The sequence below is a fragment of the Bombina bombina genome, chromosome 3 (genome assembly GCF_027579735.1).
Source record: "Bombina bombina isolate aBomBom1 chromosome 3, aBomBom1.pri, whole genome shotgun sequence".
In the NCBI taxonomy this organism is placed as follows: Eukaryota; Metazoa; Chordata; class Amphibia; order Anura; family Bombinatoridae; genus Bombina; species Bombina bombina.
In genome coordinates this window covers 416,589,976-416,612,707 of record NC_069501.1, presented here as the reverse complement: position 1 = coordinate 416,612,707, position 22,732 = coordinate 416,589,976, and the positions used below count along the sequence as shown (strand labels likewise).

Here is a 22,732-nt window from a genome sequence, read left to right as displayed (position 1 = left end):
TTTTCTAATCTGTTCTAAAATTACAATAATAGAAAAAGGACAGTTAGATGTTTTATTTGTCCTCTGTCTTTAGATTTCTGGAAGTCACTTGTCTTAAAGAGATGGAATATTACAATACTTTAACCTTTAGGTTAAAACTTAGACTGAGATACTCAGTGTACTTTAAACAATTGCATACAATGCACATACATCCTGTGCTTTTCAGATTGGAAGTCTCCTGGCAGTGAAAGGGTTCTCATCTGTGCCAGTGTGTTTGAGAAGTATTAGCAGACCTTTCTGTTCAGCTTCTCTGAGTTTCTGTTCTGCAGATAAGCTGCCCTGATTTTCTTCATGTGTGCACCTGTTGCCTGTATGTGCACTGCTGTTCACCTGAAAGACACTTGAAATGCATCTTCCTTCATGTCAGCCAAACATCAGATGAGTTAGCAGTGACAATAGTCCTTTGATCTTTTTCTAAAGATGACATTTATAAGCATCTCACTGGCATATCTTACCTGAATAGCTTGCAATCAAATCTGGTGGATTGAAGCACATTTAAAATGTTTCAAAATGTAAAAAAAAAAAAGAAAAAAATCATAATGAGCCACTTCCATTGCTTGGTGACTTTAAATTGGCACTTTATTTTTTAAGGCTGGTTAAACTGCAGTGTTCTAGCTTTATGTTTAGAATGTATTTTGGAAGATTAAAGGAACCTAAAAAAAAAACTTTTGTGGCCAGAATTCAGAGATATTTTTGTAAAAAAATGTGTCGGTGATCTCATTATGGGAGTACAACATTGTTAAATGGTCTGTAAAATTAAACTTTCATAATTCGAATAGAGCATGCAATTTTAAACAACTTTCTAATTTACTTCTGTTATCAAATTTGCTTTGTTCTCTAGGTATCTTTTATTGAAGAATAAAACTAGGTAGGCTCATAAGAGCTCAGGAGTGTGCACATGTCATTAGTACTCTATGGCAGCAGTGTTTAGCAATATTGTATAACAAAGCTACAAATATTGTTGCAAAACACTGTTGCCATAGAGTACTAAGACACATGCACACTCCTGAGCTCTTATGAGCCTACCTAGTTTTACTCTTCAATAAAATATACCAAGAGAACAAAGCAAATTTGATAACAGAAGTAAATTAGAAAGTTGTTTAAAATTGAATGCTCTATCTGAATCATGAAAGTTTAATCTTAACTTTACTGTCCCTTAAACAAAGTATATGTGTGACCATGGTTAGCTTAGGAACTAGGGATGCTAATTCAAATTAACATTTACCTTAATGTTGGTGTTGGCGGGACATGGGAGTCATCATTTTCCTTGCTGTTTGGTCTTGGGATTTCCCACAATTCACCTCATCATACACTTAAAGGGACACTAAACCCAAAAATTTTCTTTCATGATTCAGGTAGAGAATACAGTTTTAAACAACATTCCAAATTACTTCAATTATCTAATTTGCTTCATTTTTTAGATATCCTTTGTTGAAGAAATAGCAATGCACATGGGTGAGCCAATCACACAAGGCATCTATGTGCAGTCACCAATCAGCATCTATCTAGATATGATTTTTAGCAAAGAATATCAAGAGAATTAAGCAAATTAGATAAAAGAAGTAAATAAGAAAGTTGTTTAAAATTGCATATTCTTTCTAAATCATGAAAGAAAAAATTTGGGTTTCATGTTCCTTTAAGTACAGCATAGGGCATGTAAAGTTAGACAACCTAGCAGATGTATAGCTACTGACACCTTTTTAGAATTGGGGTTTAACTTCCCCTTTAAAACTTGCACTGCTTTGCTGCTTTCTACTTGATGCCACATTATCATTACAAGCTGAGGGCAAACAAACACAAAACGTGATATTGTGATCTACTTTTCTGCAATTTGTCTTAAAGTGAAAGTAAATTTGTCCATACCCCAAGATATTTATATTTTGTACAACAGGCATACATTACAGTCGCTAACCTCATATTTTTACAACTTGTCTCGAAAATAAGAATTTAGCGCACCGTTTCATCCTTTTCTCCGCCCCCTGCTGTCTTCCTGGTTTCTTACTGTTAGACATAATAGCAGTCCCACCCGCTCAATACGTCATTAGCTGTGCTCGTTCTCGATATCCCATTTTTTTGCACATGCGCAATGATACGAGCTACGCTACGATACTAAACATTGTATCACTGGATTCATTAATTAATATCATAGCGGAGATTGTCTGAGCAGTTTCCACGCAGTGAATTCCCCTACGATTCTAACGAGCCATCTATAATCAGCAAGAAAAAAATACATTTATTTTAGATGTTTTGCCAAATATTGCTACGGACACCTTGCCTATCCCTGAGTATTATATTTGTGTTAAAAAATTTAGTTAAAACTGCATAAAATTGTATTTTTATTAAAATATATATTATACTTTTTAAACATTTGGAGTATGATTGATATACTATAAAGTATGATGTTATATAAATTGGTAACATTGTAGAAAATCTAATTCCAGGAGAATAATGACATTTTATATGATCTATGTTTCAAATAAATGTAACTATAAATGTATCAAATTATTTCTATGTTTAAACATTACATTTTATTTCTAATATTAATCCTCCCTTTTAAAACTTTGTATTAGAAAATGATATATAGTTTTTAAAACAGAATAGTGAATGTTAGACCCATAGAATGAAACGCATACAAAAGTACATATTCATCCCTAATGTTTACAAATAATAAGCCCCGTAAAATTACAGATACAATAGAAGAAAAGACCCTCATTTACAATGTAACAAAAATTATATCCTAATTAATGCATTTTATTTTGAAATGTTTTATAAATTTTGATTACTGTTTTAAAATAAATAATAAATATCATCTTGTTTAGAGGTATCTAATTCGCTACTTTGGCGATTTGTTGGCATACTAACTGATTACGATTAAAGCTGTATTGTCACTTCGCCCGATCGTTTTTTGCTAATGAATGGATTTCCTTCAGTGGTTTAAATGCGCATGCGGCTATTGTGAACGTGCATCCGATAATAGATTAAAATTCTAGGTTAGCCGCATGCGCATAGGAACGTGGGCAAGAAAATAACACTTTGAGACGCCCATGGGGGACCAATTAGATGTATAGAATGCTTGTCCGTCACGAATACCAAAAAAAAAAAATTAGAATGCGGGCGGAGAGTCTGCTAACCAGACGGACGGCTTTCATGATCAAAAATATGTCTATTATTCAATTTGCCAAAATTTCATGAATGAAAGTGATATTGATTTTAGAGGATTTAGGTAAACATAGATTGCGGGATACTCAACTTTACTTTCACTTTAAGCTTGAGGGGCAATTTTAGAATAGACAGACAGACAGATAGATAGATAGATAGATAGATGGATAGATAGATCTTGCATTATTCTTGACTTCAATTACTTTGAAGCTTAGCAGTAAACATGTTTAAAGAGACTAGACAAACACCTAAACTTTTATTAGATAACGTATTGCTCTATTAATCAGTATTCATCCCCCCTTTTATTCACTGTATTACCCATCATTCTGTCGTACAGAATCCTAACTGCTCAATTTGCTCTAATGAGTATTTTAGTGTTGCTTTTTCACAGTCACTCTGAGTCAAGACAGATGTTAAAGATTAATGTTAATACAAGTCTGTTCTCTTCCGGCTCCCACATACCCAATCATAAGATTGCATTATCCTAAAAATACAATAAGGCAAATTCTCTGTTGGTTCTAGCTATTGTTGTGATAACAGTGCATTTTTAACAAAAAGTAGATTATTTTGTTTTTCATAAACTAGCCATGATAATATCCTCCCAAACTTGGTTAAAACTAGCAGTGAATATACTCTGGTCTATGTCTCTTATTTGCCAAGCTATATATTGTTTTGCAATGTCACTATTTATGTTTAGCATACTCATTTCTCTACTCCAAAAACAATTTTCTGTGATCAGAAAAGGGCATTGCTGTCTATACTGAAGCTTCTTTATAGGGTCATTGTACCATTCTCTATAATGAATCTGAATCAGTTGTGAGCTTAAAATGACAGGAAATCCCCACATTTGATTTCATTATTTGGATAGAACATGCCATTTTAAACAACTTTCCAATTTACTTCCATTATCAAATTTGCTTTGTTCTCTTGTTATCCTTTGCTGAAGGAACAGCATTGCACTACTGGCAGAAAGATGAACACATCTAGTTAGCCAATCACAAGAGACAAATGTGTGCAGGCACCAATGAGCAGCAGCTCCCACTAGTGTAGGATATGTGCGTATTCTTTTTAAACAATGAATACCAAGAGAACAAAGCATATTTGAAATTAGAAGTGAATTTAAAAGTGTCTTAAAATTGCAAGCTCTATCGGAATCATGCAAGTTTAATTTTGACTTTCCTATCCCTTTAAGTTTATAGGAAACATTCTCGTGGTACCCCTTAAAGCATTAAACCAGGGGTCGACAAATCTGTTTAGAATTTAGAAACCAGTAAGAATATTTAGGAGCCAGACATACTTTTAGAAATTGGTATTTGTATTTAGATGGCGAATAACCCAAAAAGTTAAAGGGATACTAAACTCAAATGTTTTCTTTTAGGATTCAGATAGAGCATGCAATTTTAAGCAACTTTCTAATTTACTCCACTTATCAATTTTTCTTCATTCTCTTGCTATCTTTATTTAAAAAGCAGGAATGTAAAGTTTAGGAGCCGGACCATTTTTGGTTAAGAACCTGGGTTACGCTTGTTTGTTGGTGGCTGAATGTAGCCACCAATAAGCAAGTACTATCCAGGGTGCTGAACCTAAAATGGGTCGGCTCCTAAGCTTTACATTCCTGCTTTTAAAATAATGATAGCAAAAGAACGAAGAAAATTTGATAATAGGAGTAAATTAGAAAGTTGCTTAAAATTACATGCTCTATCTGAATCCTTAAACACAAAATTTGGGTTTAGTATCAATGTAAGAGCAAAGTTTAAAATGTTAGGAGCCAGTGGTTTCCTGGCTCCTGTGTTTGTCGAGCCCTGCCTTAAACCATAACAATTTAAAAAAGAGGAGGTTATGTTTTGGTATGAACCTCCATCTATCTACTATCAGGGCTCAAAAAAGTGATATTGAGCAGTGTGGGGGCAAGTTATTCACTTCTGTTTATCACATCTGTTTTGCTGAACTATATTGGTTCACAAAATGTCTGTTTCATTGTACCTCTACGTGTGGTCAAAATATATTGCCTGAATGCTTGTGCATTGCTTTCATGATGCCATAAAAGAGCCCTAACCAACATAAATGAAAACATTTATTGGATAAACATAAATATATATGTTGTGGGGATATCCCTAACCCTTTTCATATTTTTAAGGTACTTATATAGGGATTGAAAAATATAGGAAGTTACCAGTCAAGATAATATTTACTAGTCAGGACTGAAAAGTTACTAGTCCGCCCCTTGCTAAGAAAGGGCCTAAAGTATGTCTTGTCCGCTGCAATTTCTTGCTAGCCATGAACTAGTGTGATTTCTAACCTTGTGATGGGTTATTGTCATCTGCTTTTCTTTTTATGTAATGCTATTTAGTAGATCTGGGCCTTATTGTTTTGCCAGAGAATCCATGTGCAGATGTGATTTACATCATCATTGGAATCATGTGACAGTCACATTGCATTTTCCCCAGGGGTTCAAGCAGCAGTGGATTGACCTGATTTCATTCTCTTTCAATCTGTATCCCCCTTTCAAGCACCTTACTTAACCCTTTCACTGCCTGAGATGTGCCCTTGTAGAACGCATAACACAGATTAGTAATGAACCGTGTTACTAATACAGTGTTGTGTAACACAGCCAGTAAGGTAGAGGCAAACCTGACGGCCAAACAACTGTATCCTGATTTTATTGCATATACGTTGTTACTCTTCAACTACTAATTATTTTTTTTTGATGGCCTAGTCCCTGTTTATTCAGCCTTGCTGTGCTGCATGGTGTGTTTATGTAGGAGGCAGTTGCTAAGAAACCGTTATACGCTGGGCTGAGTGCTAAGGACCTAGTAGAGAGGAGCAAACCATATGCAGCTGTGATAAACCCTTCCGAACAATTTTATAAAGGAAAGTTATTTTAATATTTGAAATCAATATCATTTTAAAGGGACACTAAACCCAAATGTTAATGATTCAGATAGAGCAGGCAATTTTAAGCAACTTTCTAATTTACTCCTATTATCAAATTTTCTTCGTTCTCTTGCTATCTTTATTTGAAAAGCAAGAATGTAAGCTTAGGAGCCAGCCCATTTTAAGTTCAGCACCTGGGTTGCGCTTGCTGATTGGTGGCTAAATGTACCCACCAATCAGCAAGCGCTATCCAGGGTGCTGACCAAAAATGGGCCAGCTCCTTAGCTTAGATTCCTGCTTTTTTAAATAAAGATAGCAAGAAAACGAAGAAAATATGATAATAAAAGTAAATTAGAAAGTTTCTTAAAATGACATGCTGTATCTGAATCATTAAAGACAAACATTGGGTTTAGATTCCCTTTAAATTTCCAATGGCAGTGAATGGGGTTAATGCTTTGTATTATACATTGCAGTGGTACAATATTTTGTTCTTTTGGAACATATTCCTTGGCATTTTTGTTTGTTTTGTTAGTAAGATGTTATATTTTTTTAAATTATATAATTTTTTTTTGGGGGGGGGGGGGTGATGTTCCCAAATGGTAAAATAATTGCATGTAAGGGCTGTGTCAAAAAATTGGATTACAGGGGTTCTTTAGTTATGGTGAATGTTTTTGTAAATTATCCATATTTCACTAGACTAATGGCTAGATTTATCAAAGCTGAGGCGTACAGGGGCACGTATACGCGCCCCTGTACGCCTCAGCTCGCCTGTGGTGGGGCGAAATTACCTGCAGGTAATCACCATTGCCCACGAGTGCAATTTTGCGCTTGCGTGCAATCCCGCCCCCTGCCCACGCACAGCCAATCACACGCGGGCAGGAGCTGTCAATCTCCTCGGTCGGACTTGACTGCGGAGATTGAATTTCGCCACCTTAGAGGTGGCGAAGAGGTTAAGGAAGCTGCGGTGACCGCTGCTTGATAAATTACGGCGAGCAAGTTCTTGTGAGAACTTGCAGCCGTAGGGCTTTGGAAAATCGAGCCCTAAGTATATTTAAAAAAAGAAAATGGTATAGTTCACTTAAAGGGGCACATTACGCCATTAATTTGTTTCTCAGCTTAAAAGATTTCACTTTTTATTGCTCTGAAAACCAAACTGATTATCAACAAAATTTTAGTTAACCCTGTGCATATAAATTTAACGAAATATATTATTTAAAGAAATCAAACCCAAAATGTTTCTTTCATGAGTCAGATAGAGCAATACATTTTAAACAGCTTTCTAATTTATTTCTATTATCAAATTTTCTTCGTTCTCCTGGTATATTTTGCAGAAAAGCAGGGATGTAAGCTTAGTGTCTCTGGAGCACTATATGACGGCAGTTTTGCAAGAATGTTATCCATTTGCTAGATGGTAGCACTATTTCCTGTCATGTAGTGCTCCAGCCACATACCCAGGTATCTATTCAACAAAGAATACCATGAGAACAAAGCAAATTTGATAATATAAGTAAATTGGAAGCTTTTTTTTTTATTGTATGCTCTGTCTGAATCACAAACATATTTGTTTGGGTTTTATATCCATTTAATTATCTCAGTTCTAACTTTTATCGCCTTTTAAAAAAAATGCTGACAAATTTCTTCACCAGGCCTAATTGATATTATTACTATTATTTATTATTTTAATGCGGTACTGCTCATCCACAATATGTCTAGAGGTTACCCCAGGGGCAGAACTACTATTGGTGTAGCAGGTGCAGTGGCACTAGGGCCCAAAGTAGCCAGTCTATATATGGATGTGTGCATTAGTACAATCCTAATGCAACTTTTATTAGTACAGGTTGCAGATCTATTTATTCTCAAAATCATTATACAGAGCAGCATGAATATTATTACTAATGCTTACTTCTGAGTTAGCTTGGGGGGCCCCAAAAAAGTGTTTGCACGGGGGCCCTCTTTTGAGTAGTTCGGATACTGGGTTAACCCTTTGTGATATATACAGTAAGATAGTGTTTGAGAAATATTGTTGTATATAGACCATCTAGTGTTAACTTCTGAGTTTAATTAATCCACCGGATATCCCTATGTATTTGTTAGAAGTACTTTAATTTTATTTATTATTTATCCTCTTTTTTTTTTTCTTTTTTTACTTTATTAAAGGGACTTCTAAGCTTATCTAGGCATGCATTTCAACAAAGGATACCAAGAGAATTCAGCAAATTGGAAAATAAAACTAAATTGGAAATTTGTTTAAAACTGCATTCTCTATCTGAATCATGAAAGTTTAATTTTGACTTTACTGTCCCTTTAAATTGAACATTTATACTTGAAAAGATTATTTATTCTCTGCTTTTTTTTTTTTTTAACTTTATTAAAATGAACATATTAAGATATTAGGGTTTTCACCTGATTTTTTTTTTTTGCAGCCAAACGTAGCTTCATAATGGAATGCCACTTGGGTGAAGGTTTCAGCTCTATACTGAGATCTTGCCACCAATGGCATCCCGATTTGAGAAAGTTGTACTGCGACATATCTGTAGGGCTGTAGCTAGGTCTGCCAGCTTCAAAATATATTTTATAGTATATAAGTATTAACTAATTTGCATATCTGATTACATCACAAAAAGAGCGGTATTAATAGTATATTTACATTGTTATTTTTACATGTTGCACAGGAGAATATAATCTAACTAATGAAAAACAGGATTTATTTTAACTGGTTACATTGTTTTAAAATGGAAATAAATAGCAGATATTTGTTTTGCTACTTATTAAGATTAGCTGCCCAGCCTTCATGAACAACACCGAAGGAATTATAAAATATCAATTTGTTGCTAATCTCTATGGTTTTTTGATGACCTTCATTTTATAGGATAAATATGGATATCCACATTATGATCTGGAGAATACAACCCTGTTGCACAAGTGACATTTTTATGACTGCATGCATCGTGGCCATTGCTGAGATGTTGCTGTTCAAGCAACATTCCTGACATATAAAGCTATATAGATCATATATACTTCTTCATTCAAAATATTTTACATTTTATAACTAATTGATATAATAAGAAGTACCCCAGGCATTTAAACATAAATTAAGAGGGTCAAATAAATGTGAAAAGTAGGCAAATGTGATCCAGATTTAAAAAAAAAAAAAAAAAAATCTAAACATATGCCATACTGCCATCTAGTGTTGTTTGTGAGCATTGTTATTCTCAGTGAAGCAAAAAAGAGTTCATACTCTACTACAGTATATGCCTGTGAATTAATTTTAATTTATACTGTAAAAGGATTATTATGTCACATTACTGAACAGTATTAACTTTCATTTCATTAAAGAACATCTAAATCTATAGCTGTCTGGGTTATTTAGCCCCCAACATAAGGTATTCATTTTCGTCTGTGAGTAGAATATATTGCACTTAGTAGTTCTGGTTGTTTTGTGTGTCCTACACTATCTTGGGCTCTTCTTTTCAGAGGATTTCTGGAGTCCGACCTGAACACCAGACGATTATCCCTGGAAGAAGCTGGATCCACTGCACAAATACAGGATACTGTACAAACATGCCTGTATATTAAATTGTATATATGGCCATAATCATTATTCAGTACAACACGTCTTAGTTCAGTCTATATATACTTGGCATAATTATCCAGTATAGTGTGTTCATTTTTAGAGTATAAATATTTGGCAGCATTATGAAGCACAATGTTCACTACAGGATTGGCATCAATCATCATTATACTGGACTGCCTGTTCTGTTTTTTTAGTGCAGCATATATGTTATCAGTGTATAGTAACTCTGTGCTATCTCTACAGTGCAGCATATATGTTATCAGTGTATAGTAACTCTGTGCTATCTCTACAGTGCAGCATATATGTTATCAGTGTATAGGTACTCTGTGCTCTCTCTACAGTGCAGCATATATGTTATCTGTTTATTGGTACTATGCATTAATTATACATTACAGAAGGATATACAGTATGTTATCAGTGTATAGGTACTCTGCATTATCTATACAGTACAGCACATATGTTATCAGTGTATAGGTACTCTGCATTATCTATACAGTACAGCACATATGTTATCAGTGTACTGTATAGGTAAGCTTCATTAAGTATACAGTGCAGCATTTATGTTATCAGTGTATAGGTACTCTGCGTTATCTATACAGTGCAGCATATAAGTCTTCAGTGTTTAAGTATGCTGCATTAATTATACAGTGCAGCATACATGTTATCATTGTATAGATACTCTGCATCATCTATACAGTGGAGCATACAGGGAGTGCAAAATTATTAGGCAAATGAGTATTTTGACCACATCATCCTCTTTATGCATGTTGTCTTACTCCAAGCTGTATAGGCTCGAAAGCCTACTACTAATTAAGCATATTAGGTGATGTGCATCTCTGTAATGAGAAGGGGTGTGGTCTAATGACATCAACACCCTATATCAGGTGTGCATAATTATTAGGCAACTTCCTTTCCTTTGGCAAAATGGGTCAAAAGAAGGACTTGACAGGCTCAGAAAAGTCAAAAATAGTGAGATATCTTGCAGAGGGATGCAGCACTCTTAAAATTGCAAAGCTTCTGAAGCGTGATCATCGAACAATCAAGCGTTTCATTCAAAATAGTCAACAGGGTCGCAAGAAGCGTGTGGAAAAACCAAGGCGCAAAATAACTGTCCATGAACTGAGAAAAGTCAAGCGTGCAGCTGCCAAGATGCCACTTGCCACCAGTTTGGCCATATTTCAGAGCTGCAACATCACTGGAGTGCCCAAAAGCACAAGGTGTGCAATACTCAGAGACATGGCCAAGGTAAGAAAGGCTGAAAGACGACCTCCACTGAACAAGACACACAAGCTGAAACGTCAAGACTGGGCCAAGAAATATCTCAAGACTGATTTTTCTAAGGTTTTATGGACTGATGAAATGAGAGTGAGTCTTGATGGGCCAGATGGATGGGCCCGTGGCTGGATTGGTAAAGGGCAGAGAGCTCCAGTCCGACTCAGACGCCAGCAAGGTGGAGGTGGAGTACTGGTTTGGGCTGGTATCATCAAAGATGAGCTTGTGGGGCCTTTTCGAGTTGAGGATGGAGTCAAGCTCAACTCCCAGTCCTACTGCCAGTTTCTGGAAGACACCTTCTTCAAGCAGTGGTACAGGAAGAAGTCTGCATCCTTCAAGAAAAACATGATTTTCATGCAGGACAATGCTCCATCACACGCATCCAAGTACTCCACAGCGTGGCTGGCAAGAAAGGGTATAAAAGAAGAAAATCTAATGACATGGCCTCCTTGTTCGCCTGATCTGAACCCCATTGAGAACCTGTGGTCCATCATCAAATGTGAGATTTACAAGGAGGGAAAACAGTACACCTCTCTGAACAGTGTCTGGGAGGCTGTGGTTGCTGCTGCACGCAATGTTGATGGTGAACAGATCAAAACACTGACAGAATCCATGAATGGCAGGCTTTTGAGTGTCCTTGCAAAGAAAGGTGGCTATATTGGTCACTGATTTGTTTTTGTTTTGTTTTTGAATGTCAGAAATGTATATTTGTGAATGTTGAGATGTTATATTGGTTTCACTGGTAAAAATAAATAATTGAAATGGGTATATATTTGTTTTTTGTTAAGTTGCCTAATAATTATGCACAGTAATAGTCACCTGCACACACAGATATCCCCCTAAAATTGCTAAAACTAAAAACAAACTAAAAACTACTTCCAAAAATATTCAGCTTTGATATTAATGAGTTTTTTGGGTTCATTGAGAACATGGTTGTTGTTCAATAATAAAATTAATCCTCAAAAATACAACTTGCCTAATAATTCTGCACTCCCTGTATATGTTATTAGTGTATTGTTACTCAGGATTAATTATATAGTAAAGCACATATGTTATCAGTGTATAGATACTCTTCATTATCTATATAGTGCAGCATATATGTTATCAGTGTATTGGTACTCTGCATTAATTATACAGTGCAGCATATATGTTATCAGTGTATTGGTACTCAGGATTAATTATATAGTAAAGCATATATGTTATCAGTGTATAGATACTCTGCATTATATATATAGTGCGGCATATATATGATCAGTGTATTGGTACTCTGCATTAATTATACAGTGCAGCACATATGTTATATGTGTATAGATACTCTGCATTAACTTAGTGCAAGTATCTGTTTTTATTGTCACTTTTCATTCATATACTTCTTGTATTTATATTTTATTTTTATTAAAGCCCTTGTTTTATATATCACAGTGGTCTATAGGTTTTCATATAGTTCCTGTATTTATAATTTATTTTTATTAATGCACTTGTTTTATATATAAAAGAGGTCTATTAGCTTTATTGTGTCCACAAATGTCTGAATTTAGCATTGTCCTCTTTTCCTTATTTTAAGGAATTGATTATAGATAAAATAGTTATCTATAGCTACCTAACACATCATTAGAACATTCTGCTAAGAAGCAGTAATAGCCAGATATATGGGTATATAATTTCTTCAGGGAAGAGGCAGCAAATGTCTCTTTGTCTATGTAGCCAAAAATCCTAACACTGGCTGGTATCCGCCAATAAGTATCTAAGCTTTACTTTTGTTCTTAGCTATTCCTAACCCTATTTTAAAGAAAATAGAAAAATAAATCAATATTATTTTGCTGCTGCTGGCTTGTAACAGTAGCACTAACTACCACTTTAACTTAGTTTAATTTGATGTCCCTCTGCTGACATCTCTCTTAGGACATATTTGTGTTAATAAATTCCAAATGACCACAATTTTACACTTGATTGACCACTTGACCCAGAAAATAAGCTATAACTATGTGAACATTGTAGCTACCCATATTGATCTCTTGTTGCATGAAGATATTAGAGTGATATGTGATTTCAGACTTAAAACAGATAATGTACTGAACATTTTTCTCTGCTTTAATGTGTTCTCAATTATTTATTTTCTTCTTATATGGGAAGAGTCCACAGCTGCATTCATTACTTTTTGGAATTCAGAACCTGGCCACCAGGAGGAGGCAAAGACACCCCAGTCAAAGGCTTAAATACCTCCCCCACTTCCCTCATCCCCCAGTCATTCTTTGCCTTTCGTCACAGGAGGTTGGCCGAGAAGTGTCAGAAGATTTCGGAGTAGTCTCTTATGGAGGGTAGTACTCTTTGAGATGGGACTGGAGTTTTAAGTAGTCTTGTCAGCCTCTCAGTGAGAGCTTGGATAAAAGTTAGAGTCCGGAGATGCAGGGAGAGTCTTTGTGCGAAACCATTCCGACTCATATTAACAGCTTCATAAGCAATCAACATTGACAAGTTTCGCTGCCTGCTTTCTTCACTGAAGTCCATGTCATAAGCAATGCTACTATCTGTCATACTTGAAGGGCCGTGTTACTGTTCCACGGCGTAGATTCTGGTAAGATTGTTTCATTTTTTTTATACATTTATGATAATGCAAGAAGACAGGGTCACAGTGGGACTCCTTTTATCTGTATAGAATTAAGGGTTAATATCTCCTGAGGGGGATTATTGAACAGTGGGGAATAATCTTATATGTTTATTTCATTTTATGCTGCTTTTATGTGTGAGATCTTATGGGCTCATAGGCTGTTATGGAATATACAGGTTTCACTTTCACTTTGAGAGACATGCAGCTTACAAGCTTGGCGCGCTTTCTTATAGCAGGGACGGTCCTGCATTGTGCACCATGTGATTCTTTCCTGACCGGGTGTCTATCAGAGAGGAGCCCTAAATCTCTGTACTGTCTGGGCCATGGGAGGTGGTGGGTGCCCCAGCTATTGGGATATAAAGGTGCAGTTTTTTTTTTTTTAATAAAATAAAATGTTTTATTTCTGTAGTTCTCCGGTTATTGCACTAGTGATGGAGGATTCTGTTACTTAGAGGGCACTCCCTCTATTCCTAAAGAGTAATTCCTGTTTATATAGGGAGGAGGCCTTAGTTCCGCCCCCTCAATTGTGTTCCAAATGCCTTGATAATGTGATAAGATCAAACATGTTTGATACCACTGAGCCATCCACCTCCGAGGAGTTGTCGTCCAGTGAGGTGCGTACCCTACATTCTTATCTCTCTACACATGCAGTTTCCCGTAGCATTGCTGATCCTCCATCTGGAGAGGAACATTTTTGTCACCAGACGTTACTGTGCAGTTCAGACGGCGGTGTCAGCAGCCTTTAATGCTTTACCTCGCCCTGCTAATCGCAAGCAAAAGGTTACATATTGCACTCCTTCCCAGAGTACATCAGATAATTTATGGATTTAACTCATAGGGTTATCCGAGTCTTCACAGTATGAACATTCTGGGTCGGATTCTGCTGTCTCTAAGCCTCCGGCTGCTGAGGAACCAGACTTTAGTGTTAGGAAATTGCGCTTTCTTCTAAAGGAAGTTTTTGGCAAATTCAGAGGTTCCAGGGGCCAAATTGCCTGATGAACCTTTGATTCCTAAATTGGATAGAGTTTGAGGACAAGGTGGTACCTTATCCTTCCCTGCTCCTGTTAGATAGCGAACATTATTGAGAATGAATGGGACCGGATTAGATTCCTTTTTCCCCTCTTCTCCCTTTAACAAAAGGTTCCCGGTCCTGGAATCTCAATGGAGTTGTGAAGTTCCATCCCAAAAAGGTATAGCGCTATCTTCACCCTTGCTAAACGTACTACTATCCTGCTTGAGGATAGCTCTTCACTTAAAGAGCCCATGGATAAAAGATGGAAACGCTGTTAAGAAAGATGTTTCAACATACAGATTTTTGTTTCAGGCGGCGGCTGTTGCCACAGTTGCTGGAGCAGCTACGTACAGGTGTAACTCTTTACGGGATTTAATCGAGGGGGGGGGTCCCTTCGAAGTTATTCAGGAAATAATTAAGGCCTTGAGGGTTGTTAATTCTTTTATCCGTAATGTTAATAAGCAGATTATTCACCTGAATGCTATGGCTTCAGCTTTTTCTGTTCAGGCCCATCGGGCTCTGGCTGAAGTCATAGTCTGCGGATATGATTTTTAAGTCTAGGCTTCTTTCCCTCCCCTTTAAGGGAATGATTTTGTTTGGTCCAGGCATGGACTCAATTATTTCCACGGTCTCAGGGGGCAAGGGTGCCCTCCTACCGCAAGAATATGAACTAGTCTAAGGGACAATTTTCGTTCCTTTTGTTCTGATAAAGCCCATGTCAGTAGTCCTCCGCTAAGCCAGAGCAAAACAAGAGCTCTTGGAAGCCAGCTCAGTCCTGCAATAAATCCTAGCAGAGTCAGAAGCCCTCCAAGTGTAAGTCGGCATGTATGGGCAGTCCCCGGTCCTCTTCCGGATCGTGTGGGGGGCAGTCTGTCACTCTTTTAAGTCGATTGGTTCAAGGATGTGCAGGATCCATGGGTCCTGGAGATCATAGCTCAGGGTTACAAGACAGGTTTCTAGTCTCAGCCACCCAAGGGCAGATTCCTCCTCTCTCTCCTGTCTTCCTGACCAGAGAGGAGGGAAGCCTTTCTGGAGTGTGTACGGGATCTGTCCTCTTAGGGGTTATGGTCCCGGTGCCTATCGCAGTGAGAGGTTTGTGATACTATTCAAACCTTTTTGTGGTCCCAAAGGAGGAGGAAACGTCCGTCTGATTCAGGACCTAAAGTGATTAAACAAGTTTTTATATGTCCCTTCGTTCAAGATGGAGACAATAAGGGCCATTCTTCCCCTTGTTCGAGAAGAGCAGTTCATGACCACAATAGATCTGAAGGATGATACCTTCACATACCAATCCTCAAGGACCACTTCCAGTTCCTAAGTTTTGAGTTTCTGGTCCAGCACTTTCAATTTATTGCACTTCCATTTGGTCTAGCTTCAACGCCAAGAAATTTTTCGAAGAGTGAACCATTCGGAATCTTTCCTCTGTCTTCTTCAATCCCATGGATGGAAGATAAATCTAGAAAGAGTTCTCTTGTATCAAGTACCAGGGTAGAATCTCAGGTACTATAATAGACTCCATAGACATGACAATATTTCTAACAGTCAGAGACATTGCAAGCTAGCTTCAACATGTCTTGTCCTCCAGACCTCCTTGATGCCCTCTGTGGCTCGGTGTATGCAGGTGATTTGTCTCAGGGTGTCCAGCATGGACATAATTTCCTTTGCCATGTTTCACCTTAGTCTGTTGCAACTGCGCATGCTGAAGCAGTGGAACGGCGATTATTTGGATCTGTCTCAACAGATTTCTCTGGACAACCGATAGAGAGAATTGCTCTCTTGGTGTTTTTGTCTGGATCACTTATCCCAAGGGACGTTCGTCTCATGTCCATCCTGGGTGATTGTGACTACGGTTGCAAGTCTGTCAGGATGGGGAGCTGTTTAGGGTGCCAGGAAGGCACAGGACCTATGTACCGATCGCATTTTGGATCTTCTGGCAATATACAATGCTCTGAAGGCTTGACCTCTGCTGGGTTTGTCCCAGTTTATCAGATCCAATCAGACAATATATCCTTGGTGGCTTACATCAACCATTAGGGGGGAACGAGAAGCTCCCTAGCTATGAGGGAAGTATCTCGGATTCTGGAGTGGGGGGAGACCCACATTTGTTTGCTGTCAGCGATCCACATTCCGGGTGTGGACAACTGGGAAGCGGATTTCCTCAGCAGACAATCCTTTCATCCGGAGTAATGGTCTTCCATCCCGAGTGTTTGCAGAGATTTGCAAGAGGTGGATCTTATGACGTCTCAATACCTAGCTACCCAGATATGGGTCGAAGTACAGGGATCCTCAGGTGGAGCTAATAGATGCATTAGCTGTGCCTTGCATGTTCTATCTAATTTATCTTTTCCGTCCGTTACCACTTCTTCCAAGTGTAGTGGTTCGAATCAATCAGGCGTCAAAGGATATGGTTCATGCACTAGTGGGGATGTCATTATCTCCTCTGTGGAAGTTACCTTGTTGCAGGGATCTGCTGACCAAGGTCTCTTTGTTCATCTATGTCTATATTCTCTGAGGCTGACTGCGTGGAGATTGAACGCTTAGTCCTAGCCAAGAGAGAGTTTTCTGGGAGTGTTATTTTTACTCTAATTCAAGATCGTAGCTAGTTGCTTGTCACATCTATCATAAGGTGTGGAGGATCTCTTATTCTGTTCTCCAGGATTAACTGGAGAAGGGCTTTTCTGCAGGTCCCCTGAGAAGACAGATTTCGGCCCTGTGTGTGTTACTGCTCAAGAGGTTCGCTGAGCTTCCTGATGTGCAGTCTTTTGTTAAGTTTCTGCTAGGATCAGATGAATAAATAATTTTTTGCCAGAAACTCTGCTAGGATCAGACCTGTGTTTAGATCTATTGCTCCTCTTTGGAGTTTAAATCTTGTTATTTAAGTTTTGCACGGGCTCCGTTGGAGCCTATGCATGAAGTAGACATTAAATTGTCTTGGAAGGTTCATTTTTTTACGGGCTATTGCTTCTACGCGCAGAGTATCTGCGATTGCTGCCTTGCAATGCGTCCCTCCTTATCTGGCTTTCCATGCTGATAAGGCTGTTCTGCGAACCAAGTTAGGTTTTCTTCCTAAAGTTTTGTTAAATTCGCAACATCAATCAAGAGATTGTGGTTCCTTTCTTATGTCCTATTCCTTCTTCATCAAAGGAACATTTTCAATGTAATTCTGAATGTTGTTTGTGCCTTGAAGTCCTATCTTCAGGCCACAAAGGAATTTAGACAAACTTCTTTCTCTGTTTGTTCTTTTTCCAGGAAGCATGGGGGTCAGAGGGCCTCTTCGACTTCCTTATCTTTTTGTTTGAGGAGTGTCCTCCGTCTAGCATTGAGACAGTGGGACATAAGCCTCCTCTGAGGATTACGGCTCATTCTACAGGAGCAGTGTTTTCCTCTTGGGCTTCAAGACTGAGGCCTCTGTGGATCAGATTTGTAAGGCGGCTACATGGTCCTCCTTACATACTTTTTCCAGACTTTACAAGTTTGATGTTTTTTGCTACTGCTGAAGCAGCCTTCGGGAAAAAGGTTTTGCAGGCTGTGGTGCCCTCAGATTAGGGTCCGCCTCTCTTTTTTCCCCTCCCGTTTTGCATTCAGTGTCCTCTATAGCTTGGGTATTGTTTTCCCAAAAGTAATGAATGCAGCTGTGGACTCTTCCCGTTTCAGAAGAAAAACTTAAATTATGCTTACCGCGTTGTTCATAAGAGGCGGACATATTTTTTTGTTTCTTCTGGCACCTTTTTCATTTTGATATTTCTCCTATTGTTCCTTGTTCCCTTGGCAGAATGATTCCAATGACTGGGGGATGAGGGAAGTGGGGGAGGTATTTAAGCCTTTGGCTGGGGTGTCTTTGCCTCTTCCTGGTAGTCAGGCTCTAAATCCCCCAAAGTAATTAATGCAGCTGTGGACTCTTCCCGTCAGAAGAAAAGAAAATGATCAGGTAAGCATAATTTTAGTTTGTATCTGCTAGAATAATAAAATGTTACATTGTTTACAAACGGCTGCTTTACCTTTATTTTGCCTGTCCCCACACATACTAAAAATTTCTAGAACTGGTTATAGAAAATCTAGAAGGTTTGGATGGAATTGTGCACCCACTGTGTGTGTGTGTGTGTGTGGGGGGGGGGGGTGACAGAGAGATACTAAATTTTTTATTTTCCAGTATTCTCTCTCTGTATTGGTGATTGAGTAAACAATAAGAAAAAAAGGTAAGAAGACTTTATGTGAATAATTAGACAGATAAGCTAATTAGGTGTGCTCTCAATACAAGGTCAGCAGGTTTCATTGGGTTGTGTTTTCATTCAGCAGTAACATCTATTTCATATACAAAAATATACCCAAAGGAGGAATTTCCCATACGTTTTAAACTCTGCAGCTGGTATAACGAGTCATTGGAAACACATTAAAGGGATATGAAACCCAAAAATGTTCTTTAGTGATTCAGACAGAGCACTCCATTTTTAAAAAGTTTCCATTTTACTTCTATTATTAAATTTGCTTTGTTCCTATGATATTCCTTGTCGAAGAGATACCTAGGTAGGTGTTTGGAGCACTACATGCCTGAAAAGAGTGCTCTTGCAAATGGATGACATTCTTGTAAAACTGCATCCATATAGAGCTCAAGACACGTGAACGCTCATGAGCTTTTTTTCAACAGAAGATACCAAGGCAACAGAGAAAATCTGATAATAGAAGTCAATTAGAAAGTTTTTTTAAAATTAAATGTTCTGAATCATTTTGGGTTTCATGCAACCTTGTACTGAGGGAGATCAAGAGACATGATGAATACATACGAATTGACCACTATCTTACAATTGTTTTTCTTGTTGTTTGTTTGCAAGATGCACACTCACCCAAGCCCAGATGAGCTTCTTCTGCCCCGGTGAGCCAGTATGGAGGTTCCGTGTGCTAAAGACTTCCATTGGCAGGCATTGGCACCTCTCCCCAGCCCCCGTGTCTATTGCTCCTTGGCAGAAACTGGTGGGCAAATCTATGCCATTGGGGGCTGTGATGATTCTGGAAACCCAATGGACTCGTTTGAGGTGTACTCCCCAGAAACCAACCAGTGGCGCAGCTTGGCATCAATACCCTCAGCCAGAGCAGGTGTGGCAGTGGTAGCACTGGGAAAGAGGATCCTAGTTGTTGGTGGTGTAGGGGAGAACCAGATGCCACTGAAGGTGGTGGACGTGTACAACATTGATGAGGGGAAGTGGAAGAAGAAGAGCTCCCTGCGTGAGCCAGCAATGGGGATGTCAATAACAGCAAGAGGTAATTATTGCTGAGAGGAAACTGTTTATTGCCAAACAGGTCTATATGCAAAATAGCATAAAATGTAACATATGTGGTATATGAGTATTTATCACCTACAGTGAGGAACACATTTAAACAGACAAAACTGTCTTTCTTTGTAATGACAGAGAGAGTCCACAAATTCATTAATTACTGTTGAGAAATACAACACCTGGCTACCAGGAGGAGGCAAAGACACACCAGCCAAAGCATTAAGTATCCCTCCCACTTCCCGTATTCCCCCAGTAATTCTTTGACCTTGTCTACTAAAGGAGGTAGGCAGAGAACGTTCTCTGAAGACATTGGATTTTAAGTTCCTTAATGGATTGTTTCCTGCAAGGACTGGGGATGATAGTGGCCATGTAATTCTCCTAGTAAGAGTGTTGGTGAAGGTTAGCTACTGGATGTCACAGGGAAACTTCCCTAGCCTGCTTCCAGTTTAACACTGCTGACTCCCCTCCTGGCAACCAGTGTAAGCTTACACTGCTTTCCTTTGTGTCTCAGGTCCCTGTCAGATGTAGATAAAGATGTCAGATCTGGAGGTGTAGTGTCTGCTCCACAGCAGAGACCCTGGTGGGTAAGTCCTTTTTTATTGACACCTCTTTGCCTTCATATAGTGGTCTGGGAACTTTGATATATCCTCTAAATAGGATATCCTTTTGCAGAGCAGTTTGAGGGGTTTTCCCTTATAGCAGGGTTTATGTGAGAACGACGTTTTAAGAGACATGGGGACATGTAGCAGAGGGCTCTTGGCCTTTATTTTCTCTTATGACGTGGAGTGAATTTTTAAAAAAATAGAGCAGTGGATTTTAGAATTTAATTTGGGCATATTTTAGGATCTTGCTTCACACACTTTCTCGGCGCTGTGGAAGGCGGGCTTCTCTAGTGTTGCACCACGTGACCGGGCTCGTCCTAATGCTCCGTTTTTCATCCCGATTGCGGGCGGATGCTCTGTCTGTGCCGACCTCTCAGTAGAGTTAAAGTGTTCAGTGCAGGAGGCAGTAAGTGCCCCAGTCATAGCAGGTCTTTATAGAGGTGCCGTTTTTTTTATGTTTTTTGTCTCATTCATTTGATTCTTTGACGTATTGTCTCATTCTCTGTTGGGGGCCTAGTAGCTAAGTCATTATGGAGGATGATTTAAGCCTTGTGCTAGGTGAGGCTAATCATAATATTTTTCAACCTGATAAGTGTTTAGTGAAGAGGCCAAAGTTTGCCCTCCGGCTCAACTTTGCTCAGCTTTCCTGGGTTTTGTTTTACAGTCTAGATCTAGAGGATCCAAAACTTCTACTGCTCCCTCTAAGAGCATTAACCCTTAAGAGCCCTCCACCTCTCAGGACTCTGTTGTCCAGGATATGCCACATCTTTTTCCTCAGTCTCCATTCCCAAATGTTGCACATGCAGTGCGGCTCGGCTCAGTCTTCTACTGGGTTTATTTGTTTACCAGTAGACTTTGCAGCACAGCTTCAGTCTGCTTTTTCTGCTGTGCTGAGTGCCTTCCCTGTTTCAGACAAATGGAAGAGAAGGGTAAAACATGTTTCCTTTGACAGGGAACCAGTATTCCTTTGGCGACTGCTTTGGCCAGTCTCTCTCATCATTCTGAAGATGAGCATTCCTCAGAAGCTTCTGAGAGTGAACTGTCATCCTCTGACTCCGCTGAGGAAAAGGTAGCAGAGACGGAGGAGATAAATTTCAGATTTAAGCTTGAACATCTTCGCTTCTTACTTAAGGAGGTTTTTATCGATTTTGGATGTCCCTGAGCCTAAATCATCTGAGAAACCTAAAATTCCTAAGCTGGATATGGTCTATCAAACCAGGCCTAAAGCTACTGAGGTTTTTCAGGTCTCTCAAAATGGCCAATTCCTTAATTTGTGATGCTATCATGCAGATCATCCGCCTTAACGCAAAGTCTTCTGGTTAAAATCATGGTCTGCTGATATGGTATCTAAATCCAGACTTCTTTCCTTAGCGTTTAAGGGAAAGACGTTATTTGGTCCAGGCCTGGATTCTATCATTTTCACGGTGACTGGATTTCTTTCTCAGGACAAGAAATCTAAATCTAAGGGTCGCCAGTCTGGAAATTTTCATCCCTTTCGTCCAAACAAAGGACAGAGAGCCCTGGCCTCCTCCAAGTCGGACCAATCTAAGAGTTCATGGAAACCTAATCAACCTTGGAACCAGAGCAAGCAGTCCCAGAAACCCTCTGCTGACAACAAGTCTGCATGAAGGGGTGGCCCCCGATCTGGGAATGGATCGTATAGGGGCAGACTATTTTTTTGTTCGGGACACTTGATTTTTGGGATGTTCAGGACGCTTGGGTCTTGGACGAAAGCCTATAGGATAGGCTTTCGATCTTGCCCTCCAAGAGGCAGATTTATTTTGTCAAGACTTTCATCAAAGCTGGAGAAAAGGACGGCCTTTTTGAATTGCGTAGGGGAACTTGTTTCCCTGGGAGTGATTGTCCCAGTACCCCCTCAGAGTGGGATATGGGGTTTTATTCAAACCTGTTTGTTGTTCCAAAAAAGAGGGAACGCTTTGCCCCATTTTAGACTTAAAGTATCTAAACAAATTTCTGAAGGTTCCCTCCTTCAAGATGGAAACCATCAGATCCATCCTTACGTTGGTCCAGTAAGGTCAATTCATGATGACTATAGACCTGAAGGACGCATATCTGCATGTTCCGATTCACAAGGATCATTTCCAGTTCCTGCGATTTGCCTTTCTGGACAATCACTACCAGTTTGTTGCTCTTCCTTTTGGTCTAGCTACTGCTCCAGTGATCTCTATGAAGGTGTTGGGAGCTCTTCATGCGGTAGCCAGAGCATGTGGAATCGTCACTGCACCTTACCTGGACAACATTTTGGTTCAGGCTCCATCTTTTCATTTAGCAAGATCTCACATGGACACACTTCGGTTGGAA

General features: G+C 38.8%; 1 protein-coding gene across 1 annotated transcript in view; it reads left to right on the top strand.

Moving 5' to 3' along the window:
- The window catches only part of KLHDC8A (kelch domain containing 8A), an 87,787-nt gene that overhangs the window by 758 nt on the left and 64,297 nt on the right, over window positions 1-22,732 (top strand). The window contains exon 2 of the mRNA XM_053704672.1: window positions 19,368-19,794. Coding sequence (XP_053560647.1) covers window positions 19,419-19,794 — 376 coding nt within the window. The 5' untranslated portion in view covers window positions 19,368-19,418. The remainder of the gene's footprint in view (window positions 1-19,367; window positions 19,795-22,732) is intronic.